General features: G+C 37.6%; 2 protein-coding genes across 3 annotated transcripts in view; one reads left to right on the top strand and one right to left on the bottom strand.

The window, feature by feature from the left end:
• Positions 1–20,000, bottom strand: part of alpha-Man-IIb (alpha-Mannosidase class II b) — a 1,038,654-nt gene that overhangs the window by 542,184 nt on the left and 476,470 nt on the right. The gene's annotated exons all lie outside the window — the stretch shown is intronic.
• LOC136832367 (antifreeze protein Maxi-like) overlaps positions 5,245–20,000 on the top strand; it is a 54,190-nt gene continuing 39,434 nt past the window's right edge. The window contains exon 1 of the mRNA XM_067093277.1: positions 5,245–5,318. Coding sequence (XP_066949378.1) covers positions 5,245–5,318 — 74 coding nt within the window. The remainder of the gene's footprint in view (positions 5,319–20,000) is intronic.

Genomic DNA, 20,000 nt, shown 5'->3' with positions numbered 1-20,000 from the left:
TTATCCAGCTCGTCTCGAGCCCAAGGAATTGCATTCCACGAAAAGAAAGTAAATAAAGTATGGGGCGGAACTGACAACTCTTGCCAGGTACAGTACTGGTTGTATGTTAGAGAACCACAAGTTTGTATGTGTGTATATGAATACACACACACTCACATTATATATATATATATATATATATATATATATATATATATATATATATATATATATATATATATATATATATATATATATATATATATATATATACATATATATATATATATATATATATATATATATATATATATATATATATATATATATATATATATATATATATATATATATATATATATATATATATATAATATTATATATTATATAATATATTTCTAGAGGGCATAATTTTTCAAGAAGGTGGGTACAAAGTACACTGTATATGTATTCATGCATATATATATATATATATATATATATATATATATATATATATATATAAATGTATATATATTATATCTTATATATACACAAACACAAACACACACACACACACATATATATATATATATATATATATATATATATATATATATATATATAAATCGACTTGGAATTTCCATTTAATCTAAATATACTTAAAAAATAATTCCATATAAAAACCCCAGATAATTAAAAATTAAATATCGAGGATAAAACGGTTTTAAGAAGACCTTCCGGAAGGGTGTCAGTACCTAAGCTATATAAATAAAAAGAGATTTCGTCACTTTCCCACAAAGACCGTCATTATAAAATCTAACACGCCCCATCGCCCCCTCCCCCCTAAAAAAAATTCAAGTCAGTATTAAAGTAAGAATCAGTCTGAAATGAAACGGAAAAATGAAAGCCATCGGACAAAATCCAATTTACAGATGGAAAAACAACAACGAGGAAAGATGAACAACAACACTGAGGAAAGAACAACAACTGAGGACAGACACGGAAGTGTCCTCTTTTCACTGAATGAATCGAGATGGAAGACTAAAACAACTTCACTGAAAAAAAATATTCCACATTATACCTAGCTGTCGAAACTCCTCAGTTCCAGAGGTCCTTTATACCTCTGAAGATGTGCAATTGGAAGTTCAACAGTTCAAGCGAAAATGCAACGTATTACTAACCTAATACTATTCTCCTTTCATTTTAATACATTTTTATCTATTTATTAATTACCCGGTTTATTTTTTTCTTTTCAATAAGTGGGATCTCTTTTCTTACTTCCTAATAGCACCATAATATTCTTCAGAAGCTTGAACTCCAAGTCTGTCAATGGCCCGTGTGGGCTTGTTACATATGAATAGGTTTCATCTTCTGAATAATAATCATAGTAATAATTAAAACTGTTTCGCCGCATCTGGATTTTTTTAAAGAAACCCAAAACCCTAAATACCAGAAAAACAGTTTCTTCTTGTTTCCCTTCGGAGCGAGGACGCCAACATGGGCACATTTTCAGGCGTCTCTCAGCATTCTGACTTCGGAGGAGTTTGCGTCAAGTCGCCGGCCCCGGTGGGAGAGCCGACGTTGACGGGAGAATAATGGCGGAGAAAAGCTGTCCAGTACCTTGCCAACAGCTGACAACAATGCAAATTACATCGACACAATGAAAGTATGATCAGATTTAAATAGTATCATTATATAAATTACATCCACCCGATGAAAGTATGATCAGACTTAAATAATATCATTATCTATATTACATCGATACAATGAAAGTATGATCAGGTTTAAATAGTATCATTATATAAATTACATCGACAAAACGTAAGTAATATCAGCCTTAAATAGTATCATTATATAAATTACATCGACACAATGAAAGTACAATCAGACTTGAATAGTATCATTATATAAATTACATCGACACAATGAAAATATGACCAGCCTTAAACAATATAATATTAATTACTTCGACACAATGAAAGTATGATCGGACTTCAATAGTATCATTGTACTTTTCTATCACAATTCTAGGAGCAGTTAATTAGTGTGATTGTTATTCAGAAGATGAACCCTATTCACAAGGAACAAGCCCACAAGGTCCCTTGACTTCCCAAAAAAATGATGTTCATTAGAATGAAGTAACAGAAGGTAATGGGAAATACAGAATGAAGAGATCAATTAGAAAAGGAAAAACAATTTAACAAATTAAGAAATAAATAAAGAAAAATACATGGAGAATTGGTTTTATATGCTAAGCCTATAGTCTAGCTTATGAAAAATGGCAGGTAACCATAAATCATCGTTTGAAATGACGGACATATTTGTGAATTATATTTTTTATCACCATTCTACGAACAGTTAATGAATAGTTTTTATATGCTAAACCTACAGTTTTGTTTATGAAAAATGGCAAATGGCCATAAAAACGCTTGAAAAGACTAACATACTGATGAATTAGTATTAAATGCATTGCTCAGGTAAAGCACTTGAATACTACCCCTCATGAAGATGCCCATTTAGATGCCCATTTAAGGTAGAAGTAATTTGGGGCCGTGTGACACAAGCACATTTAGGTACTTAGACTGGAGAAGGGGCATAAAAAATAAATAAATAAAAATAAAAAAAATAAAAGCTGTTAAAAGGAAACATCTGAGTGACACCACCCACATTACATTTTTAATAACAAAATAGAAAACACCACCAAAAATTACATGCTCTAAAAAGCATTAAGTACCTGGCTAAGCTACAGCCATAAGTATTATTATTATTATTATTATTATTATTATTATTATTATTATTATTATTATTATTATTATTATTATTATTATTCTAACCGTTTGCCTACTCTTCCAAGAACCTTTAATCCTCGAGGATATGTGACTATTCCGAGTTGACGGGGAGTCTCTTTCAATCCGGAAAACGACGGATAGCGTGGAATGAAAGAGACAGGAGATAGGAAGGGATTGATACATGTAAACTGGAAGCTCTCTGGGATAATGGGTAAGGGGGGGAGGTGAAGGGGGGATAGGCATGGTACTTTCTGCTGTTCATCTATGTCATTGTTTACCATTTGGCGGAACAGTGGCGTTCTCTTGTGCTGTAAAAGACTGAATATGCATATGAATGGCGGCTTTACTCCGAAGGTATCCCCTTTTACAATTTCTATGACCGACTATCGTTATTCAGTACAAAACAATACTAACAACAACCACAAAAGCAGCTACTACAATAATAATAATAATAATAATAATAATAATAATAATAATAATAATAATAATAATAATAATAATAATAATAATTATTATTATTATTATTATTATTATTAACAGGACACTGCAGGGTTCAAGAACGGCAGCCAGGACTCCACTATGTAAACGTATAAAATCTTCTACATAATAAAGACGCCGAAGCCTTAACAAAAAAAAAAAAGGGGGGGGGGAATGCGCCGAAGTTTCTCCGGCGCAGTCGAGTTTTCTGTACAGGGAAGATGGGAATATCTGCATTTTTATTTATTTATTGTCAACAAGATTTTAAATCGTTTTTCTTCTCTTCTTATCAAAGTTTTTTTTAATTTACGGTAGGCAAAGGGTATGAGAATGGTCGTTCGTTAAGTCTTTGCATGTGAAGAGAGAGAGAGAGAGAGAGAGAGAGAGAGAGAGAGAGAGAGAGAGAACCAGAGAGACGAGAGAGAGTGATTGAGAATCAGAGTCACAACTAAGACATTACCTCTACAATAAGAAATGACATGCGACTTACATATCCATTAAATATCGAACCACAAGAAGACCAGCGTTGCAAGCGACGCCGGGCTCAAATATTTATTGGGCCAAGGCGTTCTAAAGCTGAGAGTTATCCTAAGGGTGACCACCTCTCTCAACCTCTCTAAGAAATCATGCTCTCTCCATTAAATATCGAAGACCTCTCTCTTCGATTCGCCTCCTTGTCTGCGGTCCGACGAAATGCCACTATTTGAGAGAGAGAGAGAGAGAGAGAGAGAGAGAGAGAGAGAGAGAGAGAGAGAGAGAGAGAGAGAGAGAGAGAGAGAGAATAATAAATCAAATGGAAAGAGAAAGACAGAAGCACAAACAAAAAGAGAAAGACTGCAACAGATCAGCAATAACGGGAGAGAGAGAGAGAGAGAGAGAGAGAGAGAGAGAGAGAGAGAGAGAGAGAGAGAGAGAGAGAGTACGTGCGTGTGTGTGTGAGCGCACGCGCGCCTCTCAAGACCGATAGAAGTAAGCATTGCAGTGTTTTTAGTGTTGAAATGAAGTTTATATCACACACACATGCCCAGTCTTCAAAAACTTTTATAAACGGGTAATTTAAACTTCACATGAAGTTTCTCGCTCTCCAAATAGGGAGGGGGTGAGGGGGGAGGGGGTAAGGGGATGGGGAGGAGGAGGAGGAGGAAACTTTTGAACCACGAAACTATATTAAAATAGTTTCTTGGGAGTGCACAGGAGAGAGAGAGAGAGAGAGAGAGAGAGAGAGAGAGAGAGAGAGAGAGAGAGAGAGAGAGAGTAAATTCCAGATTTCACATCCTGAATTCCAAGTAGCAGAAACAGACGATGATTTATATGGAAAAATGAATGAAAAAAAAATCATCTATTATAGCCTACACTGAGAATCCCTGAATGGAAGTCTAAATTCTCAAGCTATATTTTTACCACGCATGTGCCCTGACCTATCCCTGACACTGCCAAGAAGAACTGGAAAATAGGAATAGAATACGACTATTTAAGGGATAGAATACGACTGATTACTGAACGTAAGATGCAATGAATTTTTGCAACCAATGATTTCACTAGGGGGTCAAAATATCACTAATATTCAAACTAACATAATTAACTCACACATCGAGGATTCAAAATACCACTAATATAGTACTGTATATACAGAAATTATCAGTACCTTGAGAGAGAGAGAGAGAGAGAGAGAGAGAGAGAGAGAGAGAGAGAGAGAGAGAGAGAGAGAGAATCTGAATGTAACATTTAGAAAACCACCCTCACAAAATACGTCTGCATACTCTATTCCTCTTTCAACTGCATGCCCGAAAATACCCCTACGAAGACATCACACTTGAAAGACGTCCTCTGAATTGAGACATCACCTAAAGACATCATCGCCAGAACCGGGATCGTAACCTTCACCGTCGGCGTCGCCGTCAGCGCCGTCGACACTACGACAGTCGCCGATGGTCTCGTCATCATCTTCAAATTCGAGAACAAAAAACCACACACACACAAAAAAATGAAAACCTTCAGTCTCCATTTTCACCTGATAATGGAGTATCGATTAAGTAATTACGGTTTGAACGCCACGACCAGCAGATGCCATGATGAGAATGGGGGAGGGAGGTTGGGTTTGGGACGGGGTTGGGGGAGGAAGCTGATGCCTGGTTAGAGCACGAGAGAGAGAGAGAGAGAGAGAGAGAGAGAGAGAGAGAGAGAGAGAGAGAGAGAGAATTTTGATGGTCATAAACACTGAGAATGTGATACAAAGGTGGAAAAATGTAGACAAAGAATAACTGTCTTTGCAGAGAGAGAGAGAGAGAGAGAGAGAGAGAGAGAGAGAGAGAGAGAGAGAGAGAGAGAGAGAGAAGGGGGTGGGAATTTTGATGGAAATAAACACAGAATGTGATATAAAGGTTGAAAGTGGAAAGATGGAGACAAGAAATAACTGTCTTTGCAGAGAGAGAGAGAGAGAGAGAGAGAGAGAGAGAGAGAGAGAGAGAGAGAGAGAGAGAGAGAGAGAGAGAGAGAGAGAGAGAGAGAATTTTGGTGGGAATAAACACAGAGAATGTGATATAAAGGTGTAAAGATGTAGACAAGAAATAACTCTCTTTGCAATGAGAGAGAGAGAGAGAGAGAGAGAGAGAGAGAGAGAGAGAGAGAGAGAGAGAGAGAATCTTAATATAATCAATAATGGATAAGTCAACGGGGGTAACTAATGGACGTTTTGCGTGGAGATTCCAAAGAGGTTTTCACAAGATTTATCTCGAACAGATAGATTTCGCCAATGAAATACCGATGGAATCGCAACCCAGTATACCCACTGCGCTTGCGCAGCGCTGACAGCTCGTTTTCAATGGGGTGGACGGTTTGAACGCCGTCTGAAATCCGTTCGTGGACCCTGGGGTGAGATCTTGGGCATTTGAAAAGAGGTAATCAGTCCTAATAACGATAGATCTGTTCTTTACCAACTTTCTCCTCTTCTTTTATTAACTCTCTCTCTCTCTAAAAATTCACTCTGTACTTTAGCCTCTTTTCATCAAAATAATAAATTCCCCCCTCTCTCTCTCTCTCTCTCTCTCTCTCTCTCTCTCTCTCTCTCTCTCTCTCTCTCCTCTCAAAATTCATTCTGTAATTTAATCCCTTTTCATTAAAGTAATTTAAATTACTCTCTCTCTCTCTCTCTGTTACATATACACACCTCATTCTACAGAATCATTATGGTCTCGTAAGAAATTTTTCAATATTTTGACAAATTCATCGCAGATATTATTCTATATTGCAAGGGACAATATGAATAAAAAAATACAGAATTATCCAACCTATTTTTTAAAAAAATGCAATATATGCATTTATAATTACAGACAGTAAGTATAGAAAACACCATGATATAAAAATAAAAAATTAAATATTCTTCATTTTGAAACTGGTAGATTTGTTGGTAACTGAGCGTCAGCTGCCAATTTATGCCGATAAAATCAATCACGATTCCACCATGCAATCTTCCCCGCTTTGTCTACCCTTTTCAGGTTCTTGGTACCCTTTGTACAAAAATTCACCATTCATAGAAATTGCAAAAATTTTAAGCTATTCGATATAACACCGGAAAATTCGATTTTTTTTCTTTACAAAATTCTGGATATATTTTTTTTTTTTCGAAATTCGAAGTTCTTTTATGGAAATCAGAAAAAAAAGTTTTTGCGACTGAACATATGTCAAACTCACATACGAAAATCATTCTAATATAAAGCTCCAGCTTTCCTTTTTTGGTTAATCCGATAATTGTTCTTTTTAGGGTGTTTGGTTTATTTCGGCGAAATACTATAAAATCAGCGGGGTAATATTTACAGATCTAGTAAAATCTGTGAAGGTGACCAAAGTCAGGTGAAAACCTTTTTTTAAAGGGCCAGTGAGAGTTCGGAAAAAGAGGGGGGGTGGGTGTACAGGAGCCAGGGGAGGGGGGAGGGGTGTGATGTCAAAAAAGTTTTGTGGATCCGGTGGACGATGCAGCTTCAAACGGATCCCACAGAAACCGAGACCAAGTCCATTAAGAAAGTGATCTTTCTCGAAGGAAAGCAACGCCTCGTGAGAAAAGTTACAGCGGGATACTTTTACTGGGAGAAAGAGTGAATTGCACTAGCCACTGGCTTCCAAGGCATCACTGTAACCCATTACCGTTCAAACTCGTGGCATTAAGATACATATCGCTTCTCTTTTCATCTGCTGACTTGTTAGCGTCGTTGCTATTTGCTGCCGCTAACACCAAGCCCCTAAGGACTATAGCAAACCTCTGAATACCGATTATTAAGATGAGAGTGCTAGTCCCATGCCCATGGGAGCTCACGCAAGCGAGCACGCGTGCATACACATATACACTCACGCACACGCAAGCGCACACACACAAAACATTTACTAAGGCGTGGTCTTCAGCGAAAAACAAATTACATGTCTTTGTGAAAGTAAACAAAAATAAATCAACGAGCCAACCTTGAGATGTGAAAAACATTATACAGTATTATTATAACATCGCTTTCGCATACGCAGTTCAATAACATCAAAATCAATTAAGCAACTCAAAATTCAAAAAAGGGCGTAATGGCACAATTTTGCCAAAGGTGACAAGAGACCTGTATAATAAAAAAAAAAAACTATAAAGCAACTTTTAAGCGAGTCTTTCTCACGGAAAAATCGCACCCAATGCAGTTTCCTAATTTCCAGCCATTAAAGAGACAAATGGCGTTGCAACAGTTGCAGCGCAACAAAATTAACTGCGACGACAGTTATTCTCTACTGAGGTGTTTTTGTACATAGACGGACAGGCAATTGCCAGTCATTGCTTACGCTTTGGTGAAATTTTCCAATAGAATATTACACAGACTATTAAGAATGTTTGTAATCTGGGAACACTTACAACACGATGAAAGGGTGCTTGTGTAATACATACATACATGAATAATACAGAGAGAGAGAGAGAGAGAGAGAGAGAGAGAGAGAGAGAGAGAGAGAGAGAGAAATCTGGAAGCTGATGAAAAGGTGCTTGTGTAATACATACATACATACATGAATAATGCAGAGAGAGAGAGAGAGAGAGAGAGAGAGAGAGAGCTAAACTAATTCCAAGTTCACGAACGGTGCTTTTCCATCTGACCATCTCTGTGCAAAAGTACATTTCCCTCCTAACTAATATTTATTTCAAAGCGAGAATTACGTCACCTTTTTCACTAAAGGGAAACTAAAATAATAATCTCATTCGGTGGAAAAGCGAAAAAAAAAAAAAAAAAAAAGGGAAAGCGAGTTTACAAAGCATTAAAAAATGATGAGGAATAAGCCTCAAACTCTTATATAATTCTGATAGTGAAATTGCATTATTTTTCGGCGAGAGATCTAAGAAAGGAAATATATGCTGTCGGCCCAAAATGTAATTAATCATAAGCAACGAAATTTACCTGAAAACAAAATGCGTCAAAAGTGGGGTAGTTTTATTTTCAATAATAAATAGCAACGGACTGAAAAAAATAAAGCTTCAGCTAACAGACTGAACATCCAAAATTAATTAATGAACACACTGCAAATGCCAATTGGTTACAAAATCATTCCGGAATTGAGCAATTAACTTGCATGGCGAATCGCATGCAAAATATTTACTCTGAAATGGATGGGGGGGGGGGAAACCAGACATACTGAAAGATACACATTTATGCAGACACAAAAATGGCCAATTAATTTATCCTTGTTTCTTCGCCAACATACAATGAAAAATTAAATGGAAAGCTTGAAAAACGATCCTTTATTTCCCTATCTCTCGCCACCATCCTTAATTTTACCATCGGAAATTTATTCACAAAATTCAAACACAGTATGACATCCTTGAATTAAAAGTTATTGAATCGAGTCAGACGTTTCTCAATATACAGGTGAGTTTGCCGACTCCTACGGACAAAGCAGTACGTAACACACATACATACATACATAAATAGAGTGTATTTGAATTAATCTGTTTCCAAAACTGTTCTCTTGAAATCCTTCACCACTATCAGTGACCTTTGCGCACCCTCGAAACTCATTCCTTTTGTACGATATATTTCACCATTCCCTAGTAGTAAGAAAGGATTTATAGAGAGAGAGAGAGAGAGAGAGAGAGAGAGAGAGAGAGAGAGAGAGAGAGAGAGAGAGAGAGAGAGAGAGAGAAAACAACAAATAAATTAATGAATATAAACAAGTGGTATCCTTATAACATATATACGGTAAATGATCCACATTTTAAATCATCTTTTTGGTCAGTGCTTGGGTAGGTGTCCATCAAATCACACACGTTACCGTGACATCTCTAAATCCCGATGCTAACGAACTTGCAACAGACGTTAGGAGTCAGGTTTGACTGGCGATTGGTCCCAGGACACCACACCACCCCCAAAAAAAAAAATAAAACTGACAGACCGAGTGAGTGAGGGACTTTAATATCTTCCTTTTTTTTTTTTTTTTTTTTAGAACAATAGATAAAAAAAAAGTGCCCGCACATCGAACGAAACCATACGGCTCGGCCGTAATCCATTTGAAACGGACCATTAACGTGTTTTAAATCGGACTGCTGCTGCGGAGGATTTCACAGAGAGAGAGAGAGAGAGAGAGAGAGAGAGAGAGAGAGAGAGAGAGAGAGAGAGATACATTATTTTCGACCGAGGCTTTCAAGGGACGAAACGTAAATGGTTTTAGTTTTTCTTTAAAATAAAATTACATTACGTTTAATCCGATTACTAGGAATCAATTCCAATGACGAAAACTCTAAATCTATATTCCATTACCCGATATTTAGCATAAATAAATCCTATTACCTTCTCTTACTTCTTAAAAATGAACAAAGCATTCTTTGAACGACTGAATTTCAAGCCAATGACCTTTGTGAGCTTGTTCCAGGAGAATAGGGTTCCTCTTCTAATTAATTAACAAATAATCTTAATAATAATAATAATAATAATAGTGATCGGAGAAGCCCCAACATTTAATACAAATAGGATTCTTAAGAGGAGATGAAAACAGTGTGCAACATTTAACACAAATACCCTGCAACATTTCTATATATATTATATATATATATATATATATATATATATATATATATATATATATATATATATATATATATATATATATATATATATATATATGAGTTTCGAGCCACTGAATGGTATGCGCACAGGGTCCTCCTGATGTCACCCATCACTCATAGTGGCAGGCGAATTGGGCGGTCAATCCAACATGAACGAGAGAGAGAGAGAGAGAGAGAGAGAGAGAGAGAGAGAGAGAGAGAGAGAGAGAGAGAGAGAGAATCTTCATTATCAAGGAGACGAATCTTATTCTCTAAACTTGCCTATTTAATTCTTTACACTTAACACTGGTCCGGTCTCTCTCTCTCTCTCTCTCTCTCTCTCTCTCTCACACACACACACACACACACACAATGTGCATCGGAACGAAGTAAAGAAAAAGGCCTTCTTGATTCGTTCAGGCCACAAAACCTTTAAAAGCACGCGTCTCCTTCTTCAGCAGCAAACACACACACACACACAAAAGGGGCATTTAAATTCAGCCCCACCGCTCCAGTTTGAAGGCCAAGCACTCATTACTTGCCTGATATGCGGTGACGTGAATGGTCACAAGAATTTTGCCGATGAAGGAAAAAAAAAAAAAGGAAAATAAAAGTCGGGGAACGAGATTTCCGAGCATACAGTCCGCCCCTGGACTTGACTTTAAACAATTTTTTAATGACGACATTATTATCTATTCGTGGACAACACGATGAGCATGGATGCCCAGTTTGGGAGCTGGAAGGAATTCCAAATGAATGACTCTCTCTCTCTCTCTCTCTCTCTCTCTCTCTCTCTCTCTCTCTCTCTCTTGAGAATCGAGTGAGTGTTTTGCGAGGACATCACGAACTCGAGGGTGAACCAGTATGATGAATGCGTCATACCACTCACTTCCAAGCCATTGGAAATCTGCCCCTTCCTCTTTATTTTCCGAATAATTTCCTCTAAAAGAGGCAGGTCTGTCATCATTTGAGACGAAAATTCCATAACGTCTTTCTTGACAAACAAGATTTATAATATCTCCCCACCGTAAGCACCATTAAATCTGTACTAAAAAATTGATCACGTTAATGTCCTTCAAGCAAAACTGATCACAGAGGAAATGATTAATTTATCGTTATTTTAAACGGCTGAAACTTAGAAAATTCTTGTTTTCTGAATCTTCCCATACATCACGTTAAACACGCAACAGGCTCTTTATCTCTCCCATGCATACGTACCGCATACACACACACATAAACACATAAAGCACAATAAATCCAATTCTAACACGGACGCTACATCATTAGAAGGATAATGTATTCACATACTCGATGATAATGAAAAACAACTTCAAGAAATGATTTCATCCAACCTGATTAAAACTCAAAGAGAGAGAGAGAGAGAGAGAGAGAGAGAGAGAGAGAATATTATATACACAAGACAAAGGAAGAGACTTTGGCAAGCTCGGCAATATAATTCGCAACACAAACATGGTAACTCACACATCGCAGTTCGCCTAAAACCAGCTCATCAGAAGGCAGATATTCCAGACAGACAAGCGAGATCCTCCCATTCATTAGCTAGTCTCGAAGCTGCGGGCGGGGTCTCGCCACATTTCACCCCAGACAGACACAGGAATGGGACTCGTCCTGAACTTTGCGGGGACTGACGAGCGAGAAGCTGACAAGCGTCTTGATACACCCATGCCGGTTCCAAGCTTAGATCAATTTTTAATAAACTCCCTCAGGTTTCCAGAATAGTCTTCTGGAGGCGACAAAGTGTCACGGAGCATCTACAAAGCCGATAAAGTATTAAATGAAGTTTATCTTGGGCAAATCCATTCCTGCTCTCCGCTGACGTCTCCTGAATTCAGCCGTATCCATTTTATCTTCTATTCACTCTTTATTTAATTATATTTATTTATTTATTTATCACCTTTCCCTATAACTTGTCTGTCTCCACAGGCTGACTCTCCTTTCAAGCAGAAGATTTCAAAGAAGAAAGGAAAGAGGGACAGCAAGAGTTGCAAGCACACTGCTCTTGCTTGCGTTCATTCCGAATGGAAATTTAATCAGCATAAATTGAAAGAAACTTCCTATTACAAGTTTCCCGTGCTGCCTCTTCTAATGGATGATGAAGATTGCTTTCAATTATTCATGCGGCTTAATTCAGCTTCATAATGACATGATAACTGAGTCACATGTCCATTAAGAAATATCACGCCATGCTGCTGACTCTTCATGTGTAGAAGAAATAAGTAATATCATTACTGCACGGACGTGTATATGTATGTATATATATATATATATATATATATATATATATATATATATATATATATATATATATATATATATATATATATATCTATATATATATCTATATATATATATATATATATATATATATATATATATATATATATAGAGAGAGAGAGAGAGAGAGAGAGAGAGAGAGAGAGAGAGAGAGAGCCACCCTTGCCCCTCGAAGGCTGGAAAGTTATAAAAATCAGGAAAAACGAACCCAGAGGCTTTATCCCATTTTGCCTAACACTTCATTTCAAACGCTGCCCATAAAAAGGATTGAAAATAACACTTCAGGGCATTAACTGACTGAAGCTTACATCATTTGGCATCACAACTACATATGCCCACCGACGCCGGAAATGGATTTTTTAGTAAATTTTTTTTTTAAAAGGAAAGAAAACCGCCTCGATGCCAGCTTCTCAAAGAGTCACTGAATGCATGCATGCTGTACACATTCAGTGTATGCGAGTACCGCTCCAACCCATCGTACATTAAGGTTCTGCTAACACTTTCCAAACTTCTGGACGGCTGGAGGAGGAGGGAACCGCTGGGAGGAATAAGGGAGGGGGGAAGGAGGAGGAGGGGTGGGGGGAAGAGGTCTGGAAAGGGAAAACTGGAATGGGGGGAGAGGGATGGGAAGAGGGGTGGTTTAAACTCCTTATAAAACTGCACAGGTCTCGGCGATCTATTCACCAACTTCCCTCAAACTCGAAAAAGTGGTCGAGATTTTCCTTACACACCTACCAAACCCTTAGGGTTCGGTTAAGGGACCGAGGGGGAGGGGAGGTGGGGAGGAGGGAAGGAGCTATTCCAGCATTATATTCAACTTCTATACAAACTGGAAAACCGAAAGTTCCTGGAAACCATAACAGATCAACATTTCAAAGGCGCACACGACGCCGCTGACGCTCACGCCACAACGATATGGAAAAATATATTCTATCGAGAAAAGCTGAACAACTGGAGAATTCTTATAAAAGTCTGAGGGGAAAGAAATATCTTTAATAACGAGAGAGAGAGAGAGAGAGAGAGAGAGAGAGAGAGAGAGAGAGAGAGAGAGAGAGAGAGAGCAATCATTTACAGTGTACATGAACATAATTGCAAAAGTACATAGGTCCTGGCGCCTGCGAAGCGAATGTCACAACCAATAGATTAGTGTCTCTGTCTATCATACTTATTAAAAAATATACCCAATCACATTGGGTTTTATGACACCAATGCAAACTGTCAAACCTGTGGGCCATAGACTCACCTAGAAATGTTGACAATTACGAAAGGACAAATACAGCATCTGAAACACTTTTGAGTACTACGGAATTTGAGATATGCTTTTTATATATATATATATATATATATATATATATATATATATATATATATATATATATATACATATATATATATATATTATATATATATATATACATATATATATATATATATAATATATATTATATATATATGTATACATAACTATACATATACACATACAAAACTTTACACGAAAAATCTTTTCTCCGAAACACCAGATGCACGATACTAATAGAAATCCCGTAAATCCAATACAATGAAATAAGAGCAAATCCCTTCCTCTGTGCACCAGCAAAAGAAATTCTCTCTCTCTCTCTCTCTCTCTGTGCGCATATCCCTCCCATACTGGAAGAACAACCATTAGTCGAGTAAAACATAAACCCTGACAAACAAATCCTGTTACCTTGAGGCTTTCGCTCGGCTTCGAGTGGATTACATCCACTCAGACTTCAGTGGTTCGTTAAATTTCAGAAATACTCAAGAGAGAGAGAGAGAGAGAGAGAGAGAGAGAGAGAGAGAGAGAGAGAGAGAGAGAGAGAGAGAGAGAGAGATTAGGACCAGGAGGTTATTCACTTTCAGAACAAGGGGGTACGCTTAAATAATTGCTATACAGCCGGAGGGAGAGAAAGAGAGAGATGTTCTGACCTGCAGGTTGCATGCTTCAACAAATGAGTGGCTTATATATATATATATATATATATATATATATATATATATATATATATATGTGTGTGTGTGTGTGTGTGTGTGTGTGTGTGTGTGTGGAGAGATATAGAGAAAGTTTAGCTCACTAGTTCAGAGGAAGAAGTTGACATGGATAAGATGCAGAGAGAGAGAGAGAGAGAGAGAGAGAGAGAGAGAGAGAGAGAGAGAGAGAGAGAGAGGGGGAACAGGGGAACAGGTGGTGGTGGTGGTGGAGGGGTGGGAGGGTGTTCAGGAGAGGAGATGAAGACGATTTAACGACCGTGGAGGCCAATCCAATAGTTGCCCTGGTTCAGTTTTCAGTCCCTGATTAGGTTACCGAGATAGGTTTCCATCCCCTGGCCATGTTCGGACCTACAGCAAGAAAATTAATGGAAGGGAAAAAAACACACACACACACACACACACACACACACACCATTGGCCTTTCTGAAGAAAGGAAAAGAGAACAGGGTTTAAAAAAAAAAAAAAAGAATACGGGGGGAGACCTTGTAGAGAAAGTTAAGGCAAATGCATCCGGAGTGTATTTTGTCCAAAAGACACGAAAAGCGTTTCAAGAGAGAGAGAGAGAGAGAGAGAGAGAGAGAGAGAGAGAGAGAGAGAGAGAGAGAGAGAGAGAGAGAGAGAGAGAGTTTCTAATACAGCTTCCCGAATACCGAATAAGTAAGGATTAAACAGACTTTGCCTGACAAATGAAGGCACTCGGGAAAGGGCAGAGGAGAGTTGGAAAAATCCAACCTTTTAAAGAAGATGAAAATTCAGAGACACAAACATAAAAAAACAAAGGCTGAAACAAAATGCACCAGTTTAGAATCGCCTAGTCAGAAGGTGCTTGAGAGAGAGAGAGAGAGAGAGAGAGAGAGAGAGAGAATAAAAGTTTGGTAAATAAGACCAGAATAATCACGTGAAAAGTTTTTGAAATCTACCGTCACTTTTTTTCCAGGCTCTTTTCAAAAGAGCTGCACAAACTTCCATAAAAATCATATCTACACAAAAAGCTGAAAGGACCTTTTTTTTTTCTCCCAAGTCTGAAAAAGTTTTTACAAAAAAATACGGCTACCTACAGACTTGCATACAAAAGTCCCTATGCCAGGTTGTATATACATTAAGATATATTTAGAGCTGAATACTTTCAAAGGCTTAGGCATATGGTTTGGCTTGCCGCTATGGCATAAGACGGAAAAGCCCAGCTCTCTTAACTAAGCCCTTAGTTTCCCAAGTTCCTCTAATACCATGCTTCTTACATATACCTTCATATTTTTTCAAGTTTCTCGTCTCATTCTTTTATTCCTGTTGTAGCTGACGGAGCGACAACTGCTATTTTCCCTGTTACCAAAGAGTATTCAGAATCAGTCTTAGTGTATGGAAGTTCTTCTTGACCACTTCCTACATCTAATGGCGTCCCTTACTGATCTTCTCTCTTCCCCTTTTACTTGACTTCAAATATCTCCCTTTGGGGTCACTACCTGCTCATGAATTGGTGACCAAACGATCCTACTGATTTTTTTTCGATCCGTCTGGTCTGATGAGTCACAGAACAGTATTCAAGTCCTGGCAGACAAAACTTGGCACGGCCCACCACTTTCAAGACTGATATTTCCAATCTCGGTTTCCTTCTTATTCATGGCTAAATAGGGTGATACGGTCTCATTATTATATCTCTATGCTCTATTCATTATTTTGAGAGAGAGAGAGAGAGAGAGAGAGAGAGAGAGAGAGAGAGAGAGAGAGAGAGAGAGATAAGGTCCAATTATATATCTCTATACTCTATTCATTATTTTAGAGAGAGAGAGAGAGAGAGAGAGAGAGAGAGAGAGAGAGAGAGAGAGAGAGAGATATGAGGTCCCATTATATATTTTTATATATACTCTATTCATTATTTTGAGAGAGAGAGAGAGAGAGAGAGAGAGAGAGAGAGAGACCTTAAGGTCAAAAAATTTTCAATTTTTTTCGTGGTCATAATTTTTTAAAAATTAAAATATTTATTCAAAGGAAAATAGTTTACGGAAAATAAATATTACCCTTCAAATTCATACCAAAGTTAACACACAACTTCTACAACTAAATCACGAAGCGAACTTCACATTAAAAGCAAACTTCCTGTGCGACCAATTTCCGGCAAATCTCTCGGAAAAGTAAAGTGGTTCCTTGGATTAACCCCTAATTCTGTATTGAATTCATTCACAAAAGGCGATGGATATAACAAAATTAATAATAATTTTTTTTACCTACCCTGATGCATTCAAGCGAAATGGCACGCACATTTATATATCTGAGTTTTCGTATTTGACCCTTAAATACCCACATTCTTCCCCGTCGACCAGCGTAACCTGATTTCCCAGCCCGGGTCAAAGTTCCACCTCAAGAAACGACACAAAACAATGAAGAATGATTCACATTCTACGTTTCGAAGTAATGATTCTCGCGAATGAAGAAGCAATACTTTCGTATTTTAAAAAGTCACAAAAATGACGCATGGCATGACGTCAGTTACAAGACAATAGGGAACCATTACTGATAGTATAAGGACCATCACTACCGTACACAGCAATTATCCTCACTCCTCTTCGGTACGGAGAAAGTCACGAAACGAGAGGTCCCAACTGATCTTAAAAAAAAAAAAAGCCGACCCAGAGAGGATCCATGGAAAAAAAAATGAAAGAAAATAAAAGCTGTTTTAGGCCGGCCGCGTATTTCACCCAAACAGGGGAACAAAACAAAGCAATTTAGCAACAATGCAGAGATGATAACTTCGTTCAACAATTCCCATGATGTGCAAACTGAATAACGACTAACAGCAGCTCCAGCCTTCCCACGACTACAATATTTAAATTCAATAGAAAAATCCATTACCTTTTACAAATGAAAGAGAATTTTTTATGGCCAGCAAAAAAGATTCACCATTAACGATTCGCTGGTCGGCGTCCATCCGCCGCTGTGCCTACACCAAAGCTTCTGGGTCGCTGTGGGTGCCGTCACTGACTCTTCTATATAAAGATAAATAAATATTGTCCTCCATGAATTATAATATATATATATATATATATATATATATATATATATATATATATATATATATATATATATATTATATATACATGTGTGTGTGTATGTATTCAAGTGCATACGGAATGAGGTTGCTAGCCTCATGCCCTGCCGCACGGAAGTTCAAGAGGCTTGTGTGCTGATGACGTGTCTCTCTCTCTCTCTCTCTCTCTCTCTATCTCTCTATCTATATATATATATATATATATATATATATATATATATATATATATATATATATATATATATATATATATATATATATATATATATATAGATAGATAGATAGACAGATATATAGATAGATAGGTAGATAGATAGATAGACAGATAGATAACCGGGTAATGCTAACCTCCACTGATTAAAAGTGGGATGTGGCGGCCCGCCGGGTGATACGTACTCGCCCAAGCACTAAAGACACTCATAAGACAGGGAGTTGGCGTGATTAGACAGCGAGATGGAAGAAAGTAAGTGAGGAAAGGATGCAGAAAGTAACAGGCTGAAAAATGGGCAGCCTACAGTTAGGAGCCAGAAGGAACACTGCAAACAACATTTTAACAATGCGAAGGAAAACTGTACCTGTACGCCCCACGACTTGATCATAAAACGAACCAGGGCTGCCACTTTAGGGTCCAACGCACCAAAACCCACTTGCCTTAAGGATCAGATCCGCGACAAGGCTCGCATAGTGAGAACTAATCTATCTCTGCCAATTCCAGTCGCAATCAGTCCACAGTACACTAATCAGAGCCACTAATAGCACGTCGACATCATTAACCCTCTGAAAACCTCGCAACCATTCTAATTTTTCCCCTCCATAACCAAAAAAAAAAAAAAAAAAGCTTTCAAAATGATCTAACCCACAACCAAACAACGGAAGACAAACAAGAACAGGATGGAGGAAAAAAAAAATGATCCCGGCGTTGGCAATTACGCCTAATAAAGACCCCCCTCCTCTCCTCCTCCTCCTCCTCCTCCTCCTCCTCCACCTCCTCCTCCCCCCCGAAAAATGCAGCGATCATTACAGACCTAATTAAGGTCATCATTAGGCGAGTCAGGCAAGAGTGAACCGGCCGTCTTTCCTTTTCTAATTGAGAAGAAAATAAACCAGCCCTCGCATACGAAACGAGGAGATGAAGGCCGGGCCGATTATACATTTCCGAATTGGCGCTGATCGGCGGCACGACTTGCGCAGACGGAAACCCATCAGGGATTTTCGTTTTTCAAGTCTCGTTTCATGAAGACTCACTGTAAGGATACCTGGGACACTGGCCATCACACATGAACGCCATCTGTTGGCGAAGTTTCTAATTACACTTTCGGGTGAGACTGCCATGACCACCATAAACTACAACAAATAATGATAATAAAAAATAATGACAATAAACAATGATAACAGAGAAAAGGCATAAAAATGAAAAAGATGACAATAAACGATGATAACAGAGTTAAAAATATGATAACAGAGATAAGAATACAATAAAAAAAATAATCAAAATAAATGATAACATAGAGAAAATAAACGGTGGCGACAAAAACAAAAACATAATAAATATACAAAAATGACAACAAACGACGACGACAGAAATAAAACTATGACAACGGTAAGCATAACAACAATTGCAATATGTAAGCCGACAACACCATCAATATTAGATAGAAATTTGCGTCCATCCCGTATGCATTAAAAGCGTGTTTACCCTCCCGGCCAGGAGCGATTCATAAATCATGACCTCGCCAAACAACTCCTCTCAGTCCTTGGGGCCCCTCGCTTGTCCTCTGATATAGAGGCCATCCTCTGCTCGGTTTGAAAGACAATGGGAATTTTTAATACAATGTTGGTTTGTACATTCGAACTTTTAACCTATATTTTAGGCGACTTTTAACCGAATTTCCTCCCTGACCTCGTTATAACATCGCCTCTAGTTCATCCCTTTCCTCATTTATTATTATTATTATTATTATTATTATTATTATTATTATTAAATTATTATTATTAATAATAATAATAATAATTATAATTATTATTATTATTATTACTATTATTATTATTATTAGCTAGCATCCATTTGAAATGGAATGGAATATAAAATTTAGGCGAAAGGCCAAGCGCTGGGACCTGTGAGGACATCCAGCGCTGAAAAGGAAACTGAAGGTAAAAAAGGTCATAAAGGCGTAACAGGAGGAAAACCTCGCAGCTGCACCATGAAACAATTGTTAGAGAGGGTGGAAAGTCAGATGGAAGAAAGAGAATATGAACGGAGAAGCAGAAAAAGGAATGAGAGAGCGAACAACTAACGATGTGGACTCTTAATAAAACATTTTGGTTACCCTTTGAAAAGCAGAGAGGGAAAATCATGAAATCACATTGGAATATG

This window comes from Macrobrachium rosenbergii, chromosome 49 (assembly GCF_040412425.1).
Source record: "Macrobrachium rosenbergii isolate ZJJX-2024 chromosome 49, ASM4041242v1, whole genome shotgun sequence".
In the NCBI taxonomy this organism is placed as follows: Eukaryota; Metazoa; Arthropoda; class Malacostraca; order Decapoda; family Palaemonidae; genus Macrobrachium; species Macrobrachium rosenbergii.
This window is presented reverse-complemented; position numbering and strand designations above follow the sequence as displayed.